The sequence below is a fragment of the Natrix helvetica genome (assembly GCF_964273705.1).
Source record: "Natrix helvetica genome assembly, chromosome: 2".
In the NCBI taxonomy this organism is placed as follows: Eukaryota; Metazoa; Chordata; class Lepidosauria; order Squamata; family Natricidae; genus Natrix; species Natrix helvetica.
Window position 1 is genome coordinate 270062463 of NC_138552.1, and position 24102 is coordinate 270086564.

The 24102-nt window shown below is 46.4% G+C and overlaps 1 protein-coding gene across 1 annotated transcript in view; it reads left to right on the forward strand.

Annotated features, from left to right (window-relative positions):
• SELENOI (selenoprotein I) overlaps positions 1-24102 on the forward strand; it is a 54732-nt gene that overhangs the window by 11354 nt on the left and 19276 nt on the right. Inside the window, exons 2-3 of the mRNA XM_081943718.1 lie at positions 7995-8063; positions 8427-8535. Of these exons, the coding sequence (XP_081799844.1) occupies positions 7995-8063; positions 8427-8535 (178 nt within the window). The remainder of the gene's footprint in view (positions 1-7994; positions 8064-8426; positions 8536-24102) is intronic.

A 24102-nucleotide genomic window follows, 5' to 3' on the forward strand; every position in this document is an offset into this window, starting at 1 on the left:
GGAAACTAGTCAGGTTTTTATCTGCTTACTACTTGAAAGGAAAATCACCAGGGAATCCTAACATTTAAGTTGGACTATACGGTCAAAATAAGGGATGCAGTGGCTCAGTGGCTAAGACACTGAGCTTGTCGATCAGAAAGGTCGACAGTTTGATGGTTCGAATCCCTAGCGCCACATAATGGAGTGAGCTCCTGTTATTTGTCCCAGCTTCTGCCAACCTAGCAGTTCGAAAGCATGTAAAAATGCAAGTAGAAAAATAGGAACCACTTTGGTGGGAAGGTAACAGGATTCTGTGTGCCTTCAGCATTTGGTCATGCTGGCCACATGACCACGGATACATCTTCGGACAGCACTGGCTCTTCAGCTGTGAAACTGAGATGAGCACTACCCACCAAAGTCGGGAACAACTAGCACATATGTGCAAGGGGAATCTTTACCTTTATGCAGTCAAAAAATCCTTGCTCAAGGCACTAACAGATCACTTCTCTCTTGTTACTAAGAAAGCTACATAAAGACCTAGGCATGACGGAGTCTTCATCTTTACACTCCTGAAATATGAAATAAATAAGTTCTTTTTTTACAACATCTTTTTCTGAATTAAGAATATATATGCAGTTAGTTCTCACGACGACAGTTGGTATCAGAATTTCTGTTGCTAATGTAGGAAGCCCCCCTCCAACACTAAGAAGGCTGTTACGTGAGTCGTGGCTAATTTTATTATCCTTTGCCACATTAAGTGAATCATGCAATCATTAAGTGAATCCGGCTTCCTTCATTGACTTTACTTATTTGAAGCCAGCTGGGAAGATTGCAAACCAAATAGCAATAGCACTTAGACGTGATACATCACTTCATAGTGCTTTTGTCAGCGTTCCAAATATCATGCAGAATTAAATCAGAATTCAAGGCACAGCTATCCTTAAAGTTCCAATTTAATAAGACAGACACGTTGGCATTGTGCTATGAAATCCCAAATCTGATTTGCTTCCTGGGATTCCACCCAGTTTAAAGTTCATGATCTATCCCCACACCCATAAATCTATCACATGGTCCAATCTTCTTCTTCCACGCTGGCATCTACACCCCTCTGCTTCCGGTCAGGTGTCAAGGTGCAGAGACAAAAGATAACCTTGGCTTCTAGAAAGGAATGACAACAACACATTCCACAATTCTACTCCTTTCTATTCCCCCTCCCAACTACTACACTAATGAAACAGCATAGGAGAATAATAGAAAGTGTGGCAGGCAAAGATCCTAAAAGGAACATAACTACAGGCCTGACAACTTTACAGCCCTCTGGTTTACAGAGTTAACATATTGCCCCCAACAATCTGGCTCCTCATTTTACTGACCTCGGAAGGCTGGAAGGCTGAGTCAACCTTGAGCCAGTCAGAATCAAACTGCTAGCAGTCAGCAGAATTACCCTGCAATACTGCATTCTAACCACTGGGCCACCACGGCTCTTCATGACTGTGGGATATTGCAACTGTCGTAAATACATGCCAGTTGCCAAGTGCCTGAATTTTAATTATATGACCAAGGAGACGCTGTAAGTGCGAGTGACCCAGCGCCATTGTAACAATCATTAAACAAATGGTTTTAAGTCAAGGACTACCTGTATTCCATAGACTGTACTTATACGTTCAATATATGTAATATACAATTATCTTGAAAAAAAATCATGCTGCTATTAGATATGAGCCAGAGGTTTTTTTTAATGTTGGAGTCATAACAGTGGTAATTTATTAGGTACAACACCTGTGTTGGGTTGTTGTTTTTTTTGGCTTGATGACCTTTGAGATTACTTTAATAATGATGTCAAATTTCCAGGATTTTATGATCATTTTATTTTATTTGAGTATTGAAAATTTGAAAGGGTCACATTAAAAGCTAATGATCTACAGCAGTGTTTCTCAAACTTGGCGACTTTAAGTCCTGTGGACTTCAACTCCCAGAATCCCCCAGCCAGCATAGCTGGCTGGGGAATTCTGGGAGTTGAAGTCCACAGGACTTAAAGTCGCCAAGTTTGAGAAACACTGATCTACAGTATCTTAAAGATATTGCTGTATAAATCTATCTTTTTGTACAATAGGTCCACAGTGTTTGCTTTGTAATTTGCATTCAGATAACCTGAGCCCTCCAGTGACATAGAACCAAAGGTGGGCTTCAAAAATTTTAGCAAGGGTTTCTCTGCCCGGTTGCTGGGTGGGCGTTGCCTAGTCGGCCTCCTGCACCACAATGGGGGGACATTTTTGCCCTTCCTGGGTTCCGGAGGGTGAAAACAGCCTCCCCAGGCTCCGGAGCCCTCTGGAGGCTGGAAATGGTACCAGAACGTCTGGTAGGCCCATTTTTTGCCCCCCCTGAGCCTCCATACGCACCCTGCACTTATCTGTATCCAAAACGGGCTGCGTGGGGACTCCTGGGAGGGGTGGGCGGGGCCAGCCAGAAGTGGGATTTGGGGGTTCTCCGAACTGCACAGAATCTTACTTAGAGGTTCTCCCGAACCCCTGCGAACCCCCAGCAGCCCACCTCTGCACAGAACTGGTTATTGTTCAATAAGCAGGATGAACATAAGCCCCGTCATCTGCTGTCAGCCTTACTAGATAGACCACACAGAAACAAGATCAGATAAGTTCCTTTATGTAAAAATATAGTGGTAACACCTTGGAAGTCTGAAACTAGATTCTCTTGCCCTCTCCTTTACAGCCTAAGAAGCTAGGGAGGGTCCCTTCTGAGCCTCTCCTTCTACTCTCTGTCCAGCTGCAGTCGATAATATGCTGTTTCTTATATGACTGTTTCCTAGGCAGCATCGATTTACCCATCTCACAAGGGCTTTCCTCACATTCCATTACGCTCGCTATATATTTGGGGGAGGGAGAGAATTGTTACACAAGACTATTTTTCAAGTATTCCTCCCATGGGATTAAATTAGCATTCAATCTTCTTTATGGTGTGTAGATTATAGTCCACTGTAAATAGTCTTGAATATCTATATTCTAGGCTCAATTTGATTTTCTTCCTCTCTTTTGGCAGTAGAATTTCCTTGAGTAATTTGATTCCCCCTCATGGTTCAGAACTAACTAAACAATTGACAAAGAGAACAGTGCAGCTTGAATTGGGGCTGCCAGGATACCTCAGGAAAGTAACCCGATCACTTATTTGAATTGGTAACTTTCCATTTAAGTAGTCTTTACTACTCATGGGAGCTGTACAGGTTTTTAAGTGAACCAGAACATTTGCAGTTGTGCATTTGTTAAGACATCAAATATTTTGTGCTATGTATGCTTTTTCTCAAAGCCAAGAGTTCTGTGAGCCATAGACATTTGAAATTAAAATCTTTTTAGTTAGTATTGAATAGTGCTGATCACTGAACTACTACAGGAAGAATCCCTTCCGTCTGGTTGGGTTGGTGGCTGCTAATTTTATTTTCCAGAGCAGATTGCAGTAGTAGTCTAGGTTACATACCTCCTTACCTAGCTTGAATATCTGGATGTGATTACATTTACAGGATTTGATCCGATGTTCACGATCATATATTCAGCATGACAGAATTCTTTCTGCTTAGCTCAAACAATTAGGCTGCACTCTCTTGCATCTAAAGAGAGGAATAATGAGATCTAAATAATCTGTTAAATATTCCACACCATTAACTGGAATCATTGTCCCTGAATGTCTTGGATGTTCTGTTTTGAAAGTAATGCGATTGAACAGGCCAAGTGAATGGAATGGCGATAAGTCTCAAACGTTTCTGGAGATGATGCTAATGGCATAGCAAAAAAAATATCCATTTAAAAGATGTTATTTTTAGATGGCCAAAATTACACTCTGGCTAGCAATATGCATCTCTTGCTTGGCTCTGGATTGCAAAACAACAATGTCCGAAAGGCAAAAAAGTGGAATCCCATTCAAAAGAGAGTAATCATTCGTGGTTTTGGAGAAAATTATATTGATAAACCTTCTTTCCCCAAGTGGTTACCGCAAGTAGTTTCACCAGTAAAACTACTGGGGAGTTGGAGACTACTTAGACAAAATTAGCATCAGATTTGGAGGTTTCTATTGGGCAAAAATGGCGTTAGAACACATAGTGTAGTTCTAATAAAACTGTTGTTAACATTCTAAAAATATAATCTGAAAACTGGAGCTAGTATCTGAACACAGCTTCAGAATGTATTCCGCAAGATTACTATTTTGACAGTAATCAACTTTCTTCCATAGACGTTTTTTTGCATTACTATAGAAATATAGTACAGGTAGTCCTTGACTTGTAGCTGGTGGGTTAACAACGGTTCTGATATATGAAGACCCCCCCCCCCCGCCTCCGGTAGTCTCATGGGTGCTTGATAACTGGCCACATTTGCAGGATCCTGCCGGTCACATGACTGCAGTTTACTTTTGTTGTTGTTATAAGCTGCCATATTTGGTTTTGCTTAACGATGCCATGTTTACTTTATGACTACTGCATTTCCTTAAGGGCTGCTGTAAAAAAACGGGTCAGTCATGTGGCTGCTTCAACTTAAGATCGTCAGGACATATGATGGAAATTCTGAGCTCTACTACGGACATAAATTTAGGATTACTTGTATATATGAAGGATCAGGTTCGGAGAAAATCTCTGGCTGCTTAGAGTTGACACCAACATGATGGCATATAATCAGTCCATCAAGAGAACATGTGACAATTTGCTGTGCTTTTTCTCCTACCTGCCTTTCCTTAGATTACAGAGCCCAGACTCCTTTAGTGCCTTTTAATGTGAAAGAAATCAATCAACAAATCACTGGGACTCCCTTGTCATTGGTGCCTCTGTAGCAAGGGAAGTGTGCAGGTAGTCCTCAATTTACGACCACAATTGAGCCCAAAATTTCTGTTGTTAAGTGAGACATTTGTTAAGTGAGTTTTAGCCCATTTTATGACCTTTCTTTCCACAGTTATTAAGAGAATCACTGCAGCTGATGAGTTACCGTGTTTCCCCGAAAATACGACAGGGTCTTATTTTCTTTTTACTTACAAAATATGGCTTGGGCCTTATTATGGGGGGAGGGTTTATTGTTTTGGAGTTGCCGGGCGGCTGCTCTCTTGCAAGCGGGTTCCCATAGAGCCGGGCACAGCCTCATGGGCGAATGGCTGTGTTGTGCTGTCGCAGCAGCGCAACACAACAGCCATGAAGCAACCACGCTCACGAGCAACTGCCCAGCAAACCCCCTTTGCAGCCGGGCACAGCGCCATTCACTGACCTAGGTGTATCGCCAAGCCGTGTGAGCGCCTGTTCAGTCTCTGGACCAATCAAGCTTTGGCAATATCCCACCAGTGACCCCTCCCTCAATTCTACTTCAAACGAACATTCAGGTAAGGAGCAACGTTCTTTCTCTACTCACAGAATTCAAGTTATATTGAGATGCAGGTTAAATTCTTCAGGTCCTATCATGCCTCTATGGTGAAATAACATAATGTTACCATTTTTGTCTCATTTGCCAGAGAACAACAGTGCAGTTTTCTTCAAAAAGGAGCAGCATATTTTGCCAAGCCATAATTAAATATAATTTATTATGCAGCTGACTTGTCAGGGAAAGTTATGGAGCATTCCATCATCTTACCTCTCTCTATGCCTGATTCTACTATGTTGGACTGACACTGAGAATTTGCCCATTAATAAGGCTGGATTGTTCCAACATTGAAATTGATAACTCTCTATACAAGGTTCAACAGTGAGCAAATGGGGCTTATAGACATCATAAACATTATCAGAATTCTAAAAGATCCCCAGCTTTTCCTCAATAGTACCGTGCTTCTCCAAAAATAAGACAGGGTCTTATTTCCTTTTGACACCCGAAATAAGCCCTTGGCCTTATTTTCGGGGAGGACTTATTATGTTTGAGGTGCAGGAGGAGACGAGCGTGGTCACCTCATGGCTGCTGCTGTGTTGCAATATTTCAGGGGAGGGCTTATTTTCAGGGGAGGGCTTATTTTAGCGCATGCGCTCAAAAGCACGTATTATCCGTGGAGGTCTTATTTTCTGGGAAACAGGTATGTGGTGTGCCATTCATATTCAGGGGCTCATAATTGGCATTACAATATATTGTTCTTTATCTTACCTATCAGGGTGGGGTGGTAAAAGACAGTAATCATTTACTATTGCCTTCCCAACCACAGTTTGCAAATGTGTCTTTACTGTTGTCTCTATTGTGATCATGTGCCATCAGCATCCTCTTATACTGTGGCTGCCTAATTTGAGTGCCCACTTGCTTAGTTGGGTGACTCCAGTAGGAGTATAAAGTCTTGGCATAAACTGCCAGATTGCTTCATTCATCCCTTCCAGGAACATACCACCACCCACTATCACTCTGAAATAACATAGCAGAATTATGTGTGTATGCGTATGTGTGTTAAGCTCCATTGTCTACCATCCAGAAAGTGCTTTATGCAAACTCACAACCCAAATGTATTGAACTCATAGATAGTCCCTTGAACCTAATCCTCCTCATTTGTCTGGAAGTAATCCTCATTCATCAGAGAGACAAGCAAATCAAACCAAACAGAATGGTAATTTGGAAGTTTGATTGACAATTTGGAGTGGTTTTAATGTGGGTTAATTATATGGATGCTTAGCCAGATTTAAAATTTTGCTGTAGGACAAGCAGTTACATTAACATTAGCAGGCAGTCACATCTGTTCCCTTTAATACCACTTTATAATGCCTTGGTAAGGCCCCACTTGGAATACTCCATTCAGTTTTGGGCACCACGATGTAGAAAAGATGTAGAAAAGACTCTAGAAAGAGTGCAGAGAAGAGCAACAAAGATGATTAGGGGACTGGAGACCTATGAAGAATGGTTGCAGGAACTGGGTATGTCTAGTTTAATAGAAAGAAGGACTAGGGGAGACATGATAGCAGTGTTCCAATATGTCAGGGGTTGCCACAAAGAAGAGGGAGTCAAACTATTCTCCAAGGCACCTGAGGGTAGAACAAGAAGCAGTGGGTGGAAACTAATCAAGGAGAGAAGCAACTTAGAACTGAGGAGAAATTTCCTGACAGTTAGAACAATTAATCAGTGGAACAGCTTGCCTCCAGAGGTTGTGAATGCCCCAACACTGGAAGTCTTTAAGAAGTTGGATAGCCATCTGTCTGAAACGGTATAGGGTTTCCTGCCTAGGCAGGGGGTTGGACTAGAAGACCTCCAAGGTCCCTTCCAACTCTGCTATTGTATTGTATTGTAATTGTGAAATAATACAATATTCAATACTGAGAAAGACCAACCTAATTATGATCTATAACATGGCCTTTCTCACTATTAATCAATCGGAATAGATTACTGCTGGTACTCAATCTTCCCTGTCGTTGATCTTGTGGAATTGACACAGCCGACATATTACTAGAGGTGTTCTTTCTCCCTCACTCTGAGGTTGTGAAATTAAAAGGTATTTATAAGTAGTTGTGTTCTGAGCTGTACAATGCCGCTATCAAGTTTTATGAAACCTAGCCCTGAAGTGTAGTTGTCAGGTATAAAGAGCATTACGGAATGCCTCTCCAGAAATGATTGTCAGAGAGAATAATGTAGAGCAGGGGTGTCAAACTCAATTTCATTGAGGGCCACATCAGGGCTATGGTTGACCCTGGAGAGGGGGGAGGGCAGGTGTGGCCAACTGGCTGGGCATGGCCAGCTTGATGCCACTTACTGGGCGTGGCTAAGTGGGTGGGCGTGGGCCACCTTGATGCCACTCCCCAAACTGCTAGCATGTTACCTCTTTGCATTGGGTAGACAGGGCCAAAGCCACGCGGGGCAACCCCTTACATTTTCCAGGACGGCCTTGTGAGCCCGATCCGGCCTTGTGTTTGACACCCCTGATGTAGAGGTTTCTGACTTCCATGGAACAACGTGTTGCTTGATTCTGGAGAATTGTGAGATGATACGAATGCAGATGTCCTACTTGTAAGCTTCCAGGAAGAACTTTCTAAAGCTTTCAGCTGATCCTCTTTATTCTCTTGGCTTCCTTTATAGTACAGTGCTGTGGACAACAACCCTATTTCCCTGTATGTCATGCATCCATTTTGGAACACTGTAGTTAAGGTGAGTAAACCTCTTGTCCGCCCTTTTTGAGTGTGCTTTCTATGCTACACTTGGGCTACGTTTAACTCTCTGCAAGTAGAACAAAAATTATGACCCATTTGACATTGATATGACCCCTTCCCTTTTCTCTGTGGCTAATCCAGGAGATTCCCTTCTTCAGAAAACTTGATCATGTACGTGCAAGTCACCTTATGGACTGAATTTTATTTTCTGCTGCTGTAGAACAATAAGGGGGGAAAATGGGTGTCAAATGGATAGTTATTTTCTTCTTGTTTATTTTCTTCTTGTTTATGTATCCTTGATGAAAATTACTGTGTCCATTAATATGAACTTCTGTCTGTGTTTTTACTTGCTTTCTCCTAGATTTTCCCTAAGTGGCTGGCCCCAAATTTGATAACATTTTGTGGTTTCTTGCTACTTGTTTTCAACTTCTTTCTCATGGCATACTTTGACCCTGATTTTTATGCTTCTGGTAAGATTTTGATGTTTCATTCAATTTTTAAATTGTATGTGCTTTTATAATCACAAGAATGATGAAAAATATATTCTTACTATTGATATCTGTTTGATTTTGGCCTTGCTTGATATTCAGACTCCCTCAGTAATACTTAGCTATGGTCAGGCCACACAGATTTACTCAACAAACCATGTGTAAAATAATCTGGTTTAACTTTATGTATGTACTGAGCCCTTATGTTGTTAGAATAGTGCCCATTTAGTCTCGCTAGGGTGCTCTGTTCAATTGCTTGATTTACTTTTTACAGGCTTCTAAAAATATGTATGTTGTCCTTCAAAACAAGTAAATATCTAGCTGCTTGTGGAACACTAAAATCACAATAGTGTGTAGAGATTTTATTAATCTCGAGAGGTGGAGGAAGCGGAGACTTAGGGGTTTTTTAGTTAACTGTTTTTTAAAAACTTTTAGGGGTAGGGGTTCAGGGATTGGGGGGTGGGTGGGTCAGGTCAGGAGCGATGAGAGAGCCAGGTCTTCAGGTGTGGTCGCGAGCAGAAGGAGCGGAAGGGAGGAGGAGGGGGAGGATATCGTTCCTCTACAGGGCTCACTGATTTCAACGGTCGTAGGGAGGGGCAGATACGAGGACAGATTAAGAACTCATAGTCGGTTGGGAGACCGTGGGTGCTGGTTACACCCGGTCGCTCGTACCAACCCCCGCGTTCTAGGTGGTCAGGAGCTGCAGACCCAGGGCCTGAGGCTGTTGCTATGCAATGCGAGGTCCGTCGTTAATAAGGCCCCCCTCATCTACAATCTAATTTTGGAGGGGGAGCCGGACATCGCAGGAATAACGGAGACCTGGCTGGGCCACGAGGGAAGTTTACCCCTCGTGGAAATGTGCCCACCAGGCTACCTAGCATTTCACCAGCCCCAGGCCCAGGGAAGGGGTGGTGGGGTAGCAGCGATTATCCGGGAGGATTTAGAGCCAAGGGAGTCCACTGTGCCACAGACATCCGGGTGTGAATCCCTTGTTGTGAAATGGGGCCCTGGGGGACAGTTGGGCCTGCTGATAGTATACCTAGCTCCTCGCTATACATCAGCGGCCCTGCCCGAACTCCTCGAGCTGATCGCATCGGTGGCAGTTGAGACCCCCAAACTCTTAGTGATGGGGGATTTTAACCTGCCATCGGTGGGAGAAGCATCCGAGGGGGTTCGGGAGTTCATGGCTTCCATGACAGCCATGGACCTGACTCAATTGATTCAGGGCCCGACACACGAGGGAGGACACACCCTGGACCTTGTTTTTGTCTCTGGCCAGTGGTTGAGTGATCTGGGAGGAGGGGACTTAACCATCACTCCCCTGTCATGGTCAGATCACTCACTCCTCCGACTCGACTTCCCTGGTGCTAGCCCCCGCTGCGGGGAGGCGGAACCTGAAAACACTAGATGGTTCCGCCCCAGGCGCCTGATGGAACCAGATAGGTTCCAGACGGAGCTTGGGCCACCTCCTGCAACCCTGACCCGCCCCCGGGTAGAGGACCTGGTGGTCGCGTGGAATAATGCAACTACCGGGGCCTTGAACCGGGTGGCGCCTTTGCGGCCTCTCTGGCGGCAACGATCCACCCTGGCCCCTTGGTTTACCAAGGAGCTAAGGGTGATGAAACGCCGCAAGAGATGCCTAGAGAGTCGTTGGAGATCCTCCCGTTCCGAATTTGACCGGACACAGGTACGAGCCCATTTAAGGACGTACCTTGTGGCATTGAGAGCGGCCAAACATCAATATTGTGCCGCTCTCATTGCATCCGCAGAGAACCGCCCTGCCGCCCTGTTTCTGGTGTCCCGCTCCCTCTTGTTTCAGAGGCCGCGGGAGGCCCCTTTACAGCGTAGGGCAGAGGAGTTTGGGAAATACCTGCAGGATAAAATCGCTCAAATCCGGAAGGATTGGGTCCCTGTCAGTGGTCCTATGGAGACGTCCGTGGCGAGTCTTGAGACATCGATCTGGGAGGAGTTTGACTTGGTTGCCATCGAGGATTTGGACAGAATGCGTGGACGACTGCGACCCACCACATGTTTATTGGACCCGTGCCCCTCCTGGCTTGTACTGGCATCCTGGGAGGTTACACGTGACTGGCTCCTGGGCCTAGTGAACGCTTCGCTGAGTGAGGGGTCTCTCCCGGCCTCTTTGAAAGAGGCGGTGGTGAGACCCTTTCTCAAGAAGCCTTCCCTGGACCCTATGGAGCTGGCCAATTATCGTCCTGTCTCCAACCTTCCCTTCTTGGCGAAGGTTGTAGAGAGTGTGGTGGCTTATCAGTTTCCACGACATCTGGAGGAAGATGATTATCTAGATCCGCGCCAGTCCGGCTTCCGTCCCGGGCACAGCACGGAGACGGCCTTGGTCGCGTTGGTAGATGATCTCTGGAGGGCCAGAGATAGGGGTTGTTCCTCTATCCTGGTCCTATTAGACCTCTCGGCGGCTTTTGATACCATCGACCATGGTATCCTGTTGCGCCGACTGGAGGGGCTGGGGGTCCGGGGCACCATTTTGCGGTGGTTCGGCTCCTACCTTTCCGGTTGGACGCAACGTGTGTTGGCAGGAGAGCAGAGGTCGACCCTAAGCCCCCTTACGTGTGGGGTGCCACAGGGGTCGGTCCTCTCGCCACTCCTGTTCAATACATATATGAAGCCGTTGGGTGAGATCATCCGTGGTTTTGGGGTGGGATATCATCTGTACGCTGATGATACTCAGCTGTACATTTCCACCCCGAACCACCCCAACGAGGCCGTCGAAGTGATGTCCCGGTGTGTGGAAGCCGTACGGGTCTGGATGGATGACAACCGACTCAAACTCAACCCCTCCAAGACGGAGTGGCTGTGGGTACCGGCTCCCCGGTTCAGCCAATTAATTCCATCCTTGGCCATCGGGGGCGTTCAACTTGCTCCCGTGGAGCGGGCGCGCAATTTGGGCGTCCTCCTGGATGCCCGGCTGTCCATGGATGACCATGTGACAGCCGTGGCAAGGGGGGCGTTCCACCTGGTTCGCCTGGTGCGCCAATTGCGCCCCCTACTGGACCGGGACACCTTACGCACAGTCACTCATGCGCTGGTGACGTCTCGCCTGGACTACTGTAACGCTCTCTACATGGGGCTTCCCTTGAAATGCACCCGGAGGCTACAGTTGGTCCAGAACGCAGCCGCGCGGGTAATTATGGGGAGTACTAGGTACTCCCATGTGACACCTTTCCTGCGCCAGCTGCACTGGCTTACTGTGGTCTATCGGGTGCGTTTCAAGGTTTTGATAACTATCTTTAAAGCGCTCCATGGCTCAGGACCTAGTTACTTGCGGGATCGTATTCTGCCCCATACATCCCTGCGACCAATTCGCTCGCACAGAGAGGGACTCCTCCAGGTGCCGTCCACCAGACAGTGTCGAGGGGCGGCGCTTAGGAGTAGAGCCTTCTCTGTGGTGGGCCCAGCCCTGTGGAATGACCTCCCTCCGGATATTAGGACTACGTCTGACCTCCGCTCCTTCCAAGTTAAGCTCAAGACCCACCTATTCCAAGTAGCTGGCCTGGCTCAACCATGATATCGCTCCTGACGGGTTTTTATTAGTGTGATTTAATTGAACTTATTTATTGGGGTTTTTAAATATTGTGATTTTTTGTTTTTTATCTATCAGCCTACCTCCTCCTTGTATACGTCTTATATACGTCTTTGTTATATGTATGTCCTGTCCAGATATGTATTTTGTATGTTTTATTGTACGCCGCCCCGAGTCCTTCGGGAGAGGGTGCGGCTAAGAAATAAATATTCTATTCTATTCTATTCTAAATGAAAACTGAAATATGATAAATCACAATTAAAATGCATTACAAATATAAAACAGTAAGAGCAAACACATCAATTGATTAAAATACCTGAGAGAATGAAAATATAGGTACAGGTAATACTTGACCTATGAACAGTTGCTTAGCAGCAGTTCAAAATTCTGACATACTTTGGGGGGCTTACAACCCAGATTCTATATTCTGACAGTCTCTCTCCCTCTCCCTCCCTCTCTCTCTCTCTCTCACACACACACACACATCCACACACACCGAGGTCACATGATTGCACTTTGGATGTTTGCCAATTGGGCTGCACATACAGCCATTTGCATTGTCCTGCTGACTATATTTTATAACAGCTTTGACGAATACCAGAATATTATAGGAATTTTCTAATATCCTGTGCAATTTGACTCCTGGTGTTTGCTTGGGAGTCCCTGCAGTTTTCTTAGCAAGGTTTTTTTAGAAGTGGCTTGCCATTGCCTCTTTCCTATGGCTAAGAGGAAGTGACTGGCCCAAAGTCACACAGTTAGCTTTGTGCTTAAGGCAGGACTAAAATTCTCTCTCTCTCTCTTTCTCTCTCTCTCTCTCTTTTTCTCTCTCCTCCCCATTCCCTATCCCCCTCCCTCCCTTTCCCTCTCAAAATATTGCCAGTTTTGGGGAAAACCTCACTGACTACAAATCATTGGTTCACTTAACAACTGTGGATGGTCACTAACCATTATTGCCCTGGGAGAATATCCTCTTTCAAGAGGATCTTAAACGAAGATTGAAAATTACAGGAAGAAATATTCCTTCACATATTATGATGCCAAACCATGAAGGACTTTACAGGTTGTCCTTGGTCCTCACTTAATTACTATAATTTTGTGTTGGTTGTTGAGCGAAGCAGTTAAGCAAGATGTCATGTGACTCCCCCTATGACTACTTTGCTCGGTAATCACAATCCTGGCACTCCTGGTTGTGGTTGTTAAGCGAACAGAGTCCCAAGTAAGGGATGCAGGGTGCCTGTTTGGGAACTTGGGAGCCTCCATTCAGAAGCTGAAAATCCCCTCTGCCAAAATTCAAACAGAATTTACAGCTTCTGAATGAAGAGACACTTGCATGCTGCTGCACAGGGCCTCCCAGGCCCTTCCCTACCTACCTGAGTCATTTAACACACCTTATCTTATCTATCTATCTGCTGAAGAGCTGAAAATCCTGCTTGCATTTTGGCTCCCTCTCATCTCTAGGGACTGGCTGAAAGAGCTGCTTGCTGGCTCGCTTCCATTCACGGAAGAGAACTCCTCCCCCGAGTCGGGAAGCAGAGCTTAAATCATCAGGATATGAGTTTCATTTATCTACCCCGCTGAAGGATTTAAGCTCCCCTTCACATGGGAAAGGGAACGCTTTTGACAGGATGCAGGAATAGCTTCAGAATCTGAACTCCATTCCTTAACTCCACTAAAGGAGCTCAGCTCCCTTTGGCAGGCAGCTCTTTCAAGGAAATCCAGCAGAGAAGGTTGCAAATGATGATCACAGGGTGCTTGGCAGCCAGTTGTAAGTGCAGTCTGGTTGTCAGTCACCCAGATTGCAATCACATGACTGCAAGGGTGTTTTGTAACAGCTGGAAGTCCAAGGCCATCATCACAATAAACATTTGTTAAACAGTTGGTTGATAAGCCAATTACCTGTTTATTATCTGATAATGCAGGTGCTTTAACCTGGGTCCACAAATTATTTTATTTTATTTATAAACTGCCCTTCTCACTGTTTGAGGTGACTCTGGGCAGCTGGGAAATGGTTGAGGTTGCATAAATCTGAAGAGTAATATTAATTTATTTATTGAATCTGGCAGCTAATAACACTTATCATCATACAAACCAAACTTACAGTACAACAAACATTCATAATAAAATAATATGTAGAGCACAATTTACTCATGGCTTGACACTCAGTGAAATGTCCATAAATCACCCAAACTCCTTCCAAAATATGAAGCTATTCTCCATAGTGAGTGGGAGGAGTATCCAGAATGGGTTGACCTTGTCCTCTCATTGATTGGACTGAGTCAGATAAGCTCTTTGGGACACACCCTGGTCACCAGGTACCACCCAGTTATTGACTCAGTCCACTCAATGGGCGGTTGACCATTCTGGATCTCCAGCAACCTGGAAATAAATAGAAAGAAAAGAATTGGGTCCGCGAATTTTGCCTCCCTGTACCGCATTACAGCCGCCTCCTTCCTGGAAGGACTGCCACAAGCCCTCTGGGGCAGCACGCAGCCCAGGCCACTGAAAGACTGGAGTCACTCAGTGAGGATCTTTGCCGGGCAAGCAGGAAAACTAGGGCACAAGCCTCCTGGAGGCAAGCCCTGCCACAGAGGCTCTACAAGCGCAGGAGTGCTCCGCTGTTCCCCTCAGGGGTCAAGCGGCGAACCGCTGCTTATCCAAGCGATGCAGAGCCCACGCGCCGCCTCCACATGGCCAGAAGACTGCGGAGAAGCCGGAAGGGAGTCCCCGGCCACAGTGGCATCGGAAGGAGGCAGGAGGCAAGGAAGCCATCGGTAAGGGCGCGCGGCAGCTCCTTGGAGCACAAGCCGCTTGGAAAAAACTTTTAAAAGTCGCGCCCTTTGTTTCTAGCCGCGCGGCGCCATTTTGAAGCCGGGAGGATCCACGTGATCCAAGATGGCGGTGCCCAGCAGCTCCGAGGAAGGAAGAATCCAGGCAGCTGCAACTACGGCCAGCAGCCCCACCGGAGGGGCAGAGGAGCATCCACCCAGGTCAGTGACCATCCCAGAGACTGCACGCGGGGGGGGGGTGAGGCTAAGGCCAAAAGGAAGCACCTCTCCCCCAGGGCAGAGGCAGAGTGGGGGGGGTGTCACAAGCCTTCCAAGCCCTCTTCTAAGTATGAGAAGCGAAGGCATAAGACCTTGGAGCATCTCTGCAAGAAGGCAAGCAGTCATAACAGTACCCTAGGCCCGGGCACAGAGGGGAAGACTCCAGGGACTCCCCCACCCAGTGGAGCCACAAAGGAGAACCCAGCCATGCAAGCGAGTATCCCTATAGACACCTCAGGCCTTTGTGGCTCTGCTCAGGGGTGGCAATTCCCCCCCTCAGCAGTGGGGGCAGCCCTGCCCACTGGACTACCACACTCGGGCGTTCCCCCTGCGCAGAGGGGCATGGGCTCTAGCCAGCTGCCCCCCACAGGGGTATCCAATTTTCAAGACCTGATGATGTAGGCCTTCCAGCACTGCATGGCAGCGGCATTCCAATAGCCACAGCCACAGGGAGCTCCCCCCTCAGGGCTCCTGAATACCTGGAAGTCCAGAAAGCGGATCTTCCCAGTTCCCCAGCCTCATGCCAAGAGGACAGTGACCTGGAAAGCGAGGAGCGTGAGATTAGAGAGGACAAACTGTCTGAAGACGAAGGCATGCCTCCTCCTAAACCGACATTTACTGGGTTATTCCAGCCCTCCTTGTACAAATCACTGCTCTTCAAGGCCAAGACAGCCGCCAAGCTAGGCAACAGAGCAGCAGAAGTGCCGCCTCAACGCCAGGGTTTCTCAGCAAAGACCATCTTCGACGTGCAGGCCATCGAGGCTGACATGGTGCCTACTCCCAGGGCCTTTCTCGACCTGGTCAAGCGCCAATGGGCATCTCCCACCATGGGACCCACGCCCACATCCACGGACCGGTTTTCTTCAACGTGGATCAGGAGATGGCTCAAGTGCTATCGCAACCATCCATCGATGCCCCAGTCATGGCTCTGCATATGCCTACCAACATGCCTGGGGAGCCAGAGGATGCTCTGAAGCTGAAGGACAGGAAGGCGGACCTCACCTTGCAGAGGAGTCATCAAGCGGCTGCTTGGGCAGTGAAAGCAGCCACCACAGCCTCCTTCTTCAATCGGTCCTCCTTGCTGTGGCTGCAGGAGCTACAGCAACACACCCCCATAACTGATGTCAGATCGCACCAGGACATCAACAAACTGGTGGCAGCCATCCAATTTTCATCGGACACCATCCTAGCCGCAGCCAGGTTTGCTTCCAGGGCGATCGCTTCGTCGGTAGCTTCCCACAGGCTGCTGTGGCTACGACATTGGCAGGCGGACATACACCACAAGTGGTGCCTGGCATCGGCTCCCTTCACAGGGGACTCTCTCTTTGGACCAGCTCTGGAGCCCTACCTGATCGAGAACAAGGACAAGAGGAAGGTCCTGCCCACTGCTCCGAAGAGGAGCAGCTTCAGGACGGCTCCGTACCCCAGAAGCTCCTATTCCCGGGGTCAAGACTCTGGGTCCTCCTTTTGGGGTCAGGATTCCTTCAGGGGGTCAGATGCAAGGTACTCAGGGGCCAGGCAGTACCAGGGAGGATTCTCTGCCAGGCAGAGATACCCAGAGAGGCAGACAGCAGAAGCGGCCCTTTCGAGGGGGCAGAGGAGGAGGCAGAGGGCACTCCTTCTGCAAAAACTAGATCTAGACCCAGCTCACCCCCCCCCCCAATTGGGGGGCGCTTGGCGTACTTTGCCGACCGCTGGGACCTCTCCTCCTCTGATAAGTGGGTTCAGAACACCATCAGGTATGGCCTTTCGCTCAAGTTCCTTTCCAACCCCCCGAGTTTCTTCCGAATCTGCCCGGTCTCAAAGAACCCGACCCGGAGGTTGCTGATGCAGGAGACCATCCAACACCTTTTGGATATCAGGGCGATCCAACCAGTGCCACTAGATCAGCAGGGTCAGGGGCACTACCAGACACGGGGGGCAGAGGGGATGGATGCTCTCCAAAGCCCCTGGCCCAGGGGTCTTCTTTATGCCTTCCCGCCATTACCCCTGATTCCCAGGATCATACAAAAAATCATTCGGGAGGGGGCGGAAGTTGTCCTGTTGGCCCCTCACTGGCCCCGGAGGCCGTGGTTCGCAGATCTCCAGTCACTTTCAGTGGACAGGCCCTGGAGAATCCCCCAGGAGAGGATATCCCTTAGGCAGGGGTCGCTGGTGCACCCAGACCCTCAATGGCTCCAGTTGACCACTTGGCGCTTGAGTGGAGTATCCTGAGGAAAGACATCTTCTCCTCCAAGGTTATACAGACCATCCAGGCCGCCCGCAGACCCTCCACGGAGCACATTTACGGCGCTACATGGCGTGTCTTCTCCACATGGTGCAACTCCCAGGGGCACGATCCAATCCAGGTCACGGTTCCAGAAGTTCTGGACTTTCTCCAGGCGGGCCTGGCCAGGGGGTTAGCTCCCAACACAATTAGGAGACAGGTTTCAGCTATCTCATCAGTTCTCCTCTGCGGCAGGAACCAGAGCTTGACTCACCACCCCATGGTCAGGTGATTCCTCAAGGGGGCTTCCAACCTTAAACCGCCCACGGTACACAGGTACCCTTCCTGGGACTTGCACAAGATATTGGACGCTCTGACAGGCACTCCATTTGAACCTTTACGAACAGTTTCACTTAAGTTTTTGACTCTTAAGGTGGCCTTCCTAGTGGCCATCACCTCCGCCAGGCGGATATCCAAGCTGCAAGCGCTGTCCACCAGGGAGGATCTCTGCGTGTTCCACCAAGACAGAGTGGTGCTACGGTTGGACCCATCCTTCATCCCCAAGGTGTGTTCCTGCTTCCATCGCTCGTAGGAGCTGATCATGCCCAACTTCTGTCCAGATCCTTCTCACCCGTTAGAGAAGAAGTGGCACACTCTGGACGTAAGGAGGGCTCTGAGGATCTACCTCAGAAGAACCAGGCCAAACAGGAAATCCGAAGCCCTGTTTGTCTCCTTCCAGCTGGGGTCTCTGGGAAACAAGGTGACTTCCACCACTATAGGCAGGTGGTTGCGAACCTGTATTGCTACTGCCTACCAATCAAAGGGCCTGCCGACACTGAGCCATATCACAGCTCATTCCATTTAAAGCGTGGCCACTTCTATGGCCTGGGCCACGCAGGCCTCATTGGCTGAAATCTGCAGGGCAGCCACATGGGCTTCCCCCTCACCCTTCGTGAGGAACTATAAGTTGGACTCTTTTGCCTCGGCAGAAGCATCATTCGGCCACAGGGTGTTACAGGCTGTTCACAGGCCGGGGGCCACGCCTCACCAGGCATGAGTTTGGGGGCATGTTTGCCTCAGTGGTCACCCTCCCTAGGGACGTTTAGGCTTTGGTATGTCCCATTCTGGATACTCCTCCCCCTCACTATGGCGAAAGGACGTTGGTACTTACCTGATACGCCTCTTCTCATAGTGGGGGAGGAGTATCCAGTCCCTCCCTGACACGGTTATGTAACTAAGTGTTATGTTTGGTTGTTAAACAGTTGTGTTGAAGGTTAAATCAATAAAGGCTTAAAACTGGTATAAGAGTCTGGAGTGAATGGCGCAACGAGTCAGATAGAGTTCTTCGCCAATAACTGAGTGGTACTTGGTAACCAGGGTGTGTCCCAAAGAGCTGATCTGACTCAGTCCAATCAACGAGAGGACAAGGTCAACCCATTCTGGATACTCCTCCCCCACTATGAGAAGAGGCGTATCAGGTAAGTACCAACGACCTATCTAACAACCTTCCAAAATATGAGGCTAATCTAATCTCCATGGGAAGGCTGTTCCAAAATTTTGGGGCTGTCTTCCCAAGAGCTAGTGCTTCCTATATTTGGCCTCCATCATCTCACCAAAATGAGGGACTACCCACAGCTTCTCTTGAGAGGAATGATTCAGATAGATTGAATAGGATTGGGGAAGGCAGTTATGGCTGAGAGTAGACATGAATTTGGGTTTCCCTCATTCTGGATCAACCTTAACAGCTACACTCTCTTTCATAACAACCTAAAACCCTGATTGCGAACCTATGGCACACATGCCAGAGGTGGCATGCAGAGCCCTCTCTGTGGGCCTGCGCACCATCGCCAGCTGCTCTTCGCAGGCACCAGAGGGCTGGAAAATGACCTGAAAACGGCCCGAAAACCGGCCAAAAACAGACCGTTTTCCTGGCCATTCTTCAGCCGTTTTTGGGCTGGTTTTCAGGCCATTTTACGGGCTGTTTTCTGGCTGCTTCCCAGCCATTTTCCAGCAAAAAACAGTCCTGAAAATGCCCAAAAAACAGGCATGTGTGCGCCGGCCCGCTACTCTTCAAGTTTTTGGTGCTCCGGCGTGCGTGAAGACCAGCTGGCCGGCACGCATGCGCATGCTGAAATATGAAGGCCGGCTGGCAGACGTGCACATGCGTGTCAGCCAGCTGATCTTTGGGTTTGCGGCGCTCCAACGTGCGCACGCATGCACACACATTCCGGTTTGGCCACTCGGTGCTGAAAAGGTTCGCCATAACTGACCTAAACCATATTAAGAAATCTAAGTTTTTTGTTTCATCAATCCACGGATTTAGGGCAATTTACAATAGAACAACAATAAGAGAAAAAAGCATTAAAGAAGTAAAAGTTGAAACCATATTAAGAAAACACCTTTTGTGATTCATGCCATAAAAACCAATAAACTCAAATTGAGATACCAATAGTACAGAATTGTTTAACTTACAGAACACTGGATTTTTACTAGATTATACCAATGAACACCCCCCCTCTTTTTTTTAAACTAATAATGTTAGAAATAATTTCAGATGTTGCACTGAATCAAAAGTCATCAGTGTCAAGAACTGCTCTATAATGAAAATGAAAAAAGGATGGAAATGGATGCAGAAAGTTATGTACAGCGTTGCAAAAGTGCACAAGTCTAATTTTCCTCCATTATCCCAGAAGTCCAAAGAAATGAAATGATTAGAGCAGGGCTTGTGGGCGGCGGGCTGGATGCATCTTGTCCAGGCTCTGCCCCCACCCGGTTTAGTGAAGGGGGGGAAGTCCCAAAAAGTCCCCACGACGATGCACAGGGTTTGACAGCCCTAAGGTAGAGGTTCACCAAATACTCCTTTTTATAAGATGGGGCATTCTTCATCACCAGCTATAGAGATAATACCTACCAATTAGAAGTTTCCAAAGCAGATTAGGGAAATGAAGTTCTAATTAGCTACCAAATAGGATACAGTAGGTGTCTTTTGCTTCCAGCTCTTAAATACCAGTTTCTAGTTAATCCTCAGGTTTATTTGATAGACTGCTCAGAAAGTTGGCTGTCAAGGAGAATGGGATACTGATTTAAATAAACTTCCATTGTGCAATCTTGCTTTGAAGACGTTAGAATAAACCAAAATTATATGATTATAGACTACTCTGTACGCAGAGGGACTGAAAATCAGATTGAAGAGGTTTGACTCATAGAAGAGAGCATGAATGGCTGGTTGGAAACTGATTAGGAGCAGTCCATGTTGCAACTTCTTGCTGGAACTCTTTTTTGTCTTATTTAATTGAAATGCTTAATTGGATTTACTACTTGTAGGCTTAGCCACAATCCATTTACTATCCAAGAGTAACATTTAAGTTTTAATTAGGGTTAATCGGCAACATGCCCTAAGTCTGACTCAGTGGAGTATGTTGTTTGATCTCTTTTCCTCTACAACAGGGCTGTCAAATTTAGAGAGTCAAGGCGGCATCACATAACGTATCGGGACCTTTTTCTTCTTCGCTAAACCAGGCGGGGGTGTGACCAGTGCATCACGCATTTGGCCTGTGGGCCAGGAGTTTGACAGCACTGCTCTATAAGGAGGATTATCCTTAGTGAAGTTCTGCAAAGATGCCTCAGTGGTTCTTGTCATCGTATTTTTCAGTGTGTAAGACACATTTCCTCCCCCTTAAGAGAGGGTGAAAATTTGGGTGCGTCTTATATACTGAATGTAGCCCTCACTCCCCCCCCCCTTCAGCCTCTGCGTGTTGTGTTTTAGACCTGTTCCAGGATGTAAGGATTGCCACAGACCATCATCCCCTCCTGGCTTGCATTTTTGGCCTCTGTACCTCCTGTTTTCAGCATCTGAACGCTCCATTTGAGACCCGTTCAAGGCTGTGGCGATCGCTAGAGCACATCGCCACCGATCACCGCCTCCATGCACTCACAAACAGCGAACCTGTTGCTAAAGTTCACCTCTGGGAATAGCTGATTGGTATTCCAGGAGGCTGATCCACCAGCCAATCAGCTGCTCGTGCTGAATAAGCCTAATGTGCTGAAGCTGACCAGGCTGTTTGCTAAGGATGCTAGCCAGATGAATACCAAGGGATGATAGTAGGCAGAGGCAGAATTTTTTCCCCTTATTTTGCTCCCCAAAACCTAAGGTGCGTCTTATACTCCGGAGCATCTTATACTCCGGAGCATCTTATACTCAGAAAAATACAGTATTTTGAAATTGATAATTTTAGTTTTCCCTCACTGTATGTGGGTGAGACATGAAAATAGACATGTTTTAAGATGTTGCTGAAGTTCACCTCTGGGAACAGCTGATTGGGGGTATTCCAGGGGGCTGGTCCACCAGCCAATCCGCTGCTCGTGCTGAATAAGGCTAATGTGCTGAAGCTGACCAGGCTGTTTGCTAAGGATGCTAGCCAGATGAATACCAAGGGATGCTGGTAGGCAGAGGCAGATTTTTTTTTTCTTATTTTGCTCCCCAAAACCTAAGGTGCGTCTTATACTCCGGAGCATCTTATACTCAGAAAAAATATGGTATTTTGAAATTGATAATTTTGGCTTTCCCTCACTGTATGTGGGTAAGACATGTAAATAGACATGTTTTAAGATGTCCATCTCAACAAATAGTATATAGCAGCTGCCCTCTGTGTGTTCGTTTGCAAAAATGATCCTGAGGGCAGACAATTCTCCTCTTGTTTATTTCTTTCACTGCTGTTTGCTGCCCAGCTAATCACCAATATGATAAAAGTTTTTATAATGGTGCTGCTTCCTGGGTGTATTTTTCCTAACTGGAAGGACAAATTCTGTTTAGATTGAGAGCGGAATGTGTATTTTTCTCTCCCTAAAGACATTTTTTTTCTTAAAAAAAAACATGGCCTCACAGATTTTTGACCCAAATGGAATTTAAAATTTATGCAGAGCTAGTTAATAAAGTTTTAATATTATACATAAGCCTGAATGAAATTTGGCAGAAATACAGGTAATGGAAATCAGCTACTGTATGTGAAAGTACAAAGTAAGGTTTTAAATTCTTGCCAAGAGTACATGAGGCTTCATTAATACAGAAACTCTTTGTTTTATTTTGCATTTCACTGGTCACGTTTCCCTCAAGGTTCTGAGTTGGTTAGCAAATAAATTGATTAAATAAAACAAGTCAAGCTAAATTTCCAATCACTACAATGGACATTTTGATGATGTTTGTTGGCAATAAGAGGGGAAATGATTGGCATTGCTTTCTTTTCCTGTGTTTATATTTTTGAACTTTACTATCTAGGCCATGAACCTGGTAAAAAGAATCACCCTATTAACTTATTCAACATCAGTTGCATGTTTTGCTTCTCACTGATATACAATCTATTACCTCAAATTATGTCAAAGTTGTGTTATAACAGGTAATTATATTAGTTATAGTAGAAGTAGCTGTGGTGGTTAGAATGCAGTATTGCAGGCTAATTCTGCCCACTGCCAAGAGTTCAATCGTGACCAGCTCAAGATTGACTCAGCCTTCCATCTTTACGAGGTCAGTAAAATGAGGACCTAGATTTTGGGGGGCAATATGTTGACATTTGTAAACCGCTTAGAGATATATATAAAGCACTATGGAATGGTATGTGCATATACACATGTACATATACACATACATACATACATACATACATACATACATACATACATAAATGCTATTATCTTTGGTCCTTTGTTTTCAATTTTTTCCCGAGAATCAACACTTTCTGAACAAGTGTGTCTCACTTAACAGTGGATATAATTCGATGGAAATGCAGGCTTTGTATTTGTTAGTACTGAAATTCACACCTGTGAGAAAAAGAAAAATTAGAACCATGATACTTTATAGTAGCTGAAATGCTGTTTCGTTTCTTTTAAGTATTGAGAAGGGTTATAACCTTCAGAGCAATAGTATATAACTTGAGTTCTTTGGATTGAATGCAGCCTCCCTTCCCCAAGGTTTGCATGCAGAAATTCACAGAATGTACCATACACCCAAAGTTTAATAACTACATTTAATTAAATGGAAATGAAAATGAAATCTCATTCTTCTTCTGGCCACACCCACGCCTTTCTGAAAGGAAGCTTTGCCTGTCTTTCACACGACAAGGGTTGCCTTATTTATTAATATAAAATGCAGTATAGGATTTTCCAGATGATTTTGATTCCATTTCCCCCGTAGCCCTGTGCCAAAAGGGTGAGGAATTGTCTGGTTTGCAGGCCAAGCATCAGGAGAGTGTGGGAAGGATACGTTTTCTCAAGAAGTTTTGATTTGGCAGAGGCTGGGGACATAAATCATTAAGCCTCACCCACCAGGAAATTTGTATGTCCCATTCTAATACCCCGTTTCCCCGAAAATAAGACCTCCCCAGATAATAAACCCATAATAAATAAGCTTTTGAGTGCATGCGCTAAAATAACCCCTCCCCTGAAAATATTGCAACACAGCAGCAACCATGAGGTGACCACACTTGCCGCCTCCTGCACCTCAAAAATAATAAGTCCTCCCCGAAAATAATATCAAGCGCTTATTTCAGGGTCAACAGAAAATAAGACCTTGTCTTATTTTCAGGGGAACACGGTACTTATATCTCTCTTCAGATCAACTGATCTTGCTGCTGCTGTTTTATCTGCATATTATTTCAACTTGTAATTGTAGTTTGAATTTATTGTAAGCTGCCCAGAGTCAAAAGTAGTGGGTGGTGTAGAAATGTGCTGAACAAATAAATAAATCA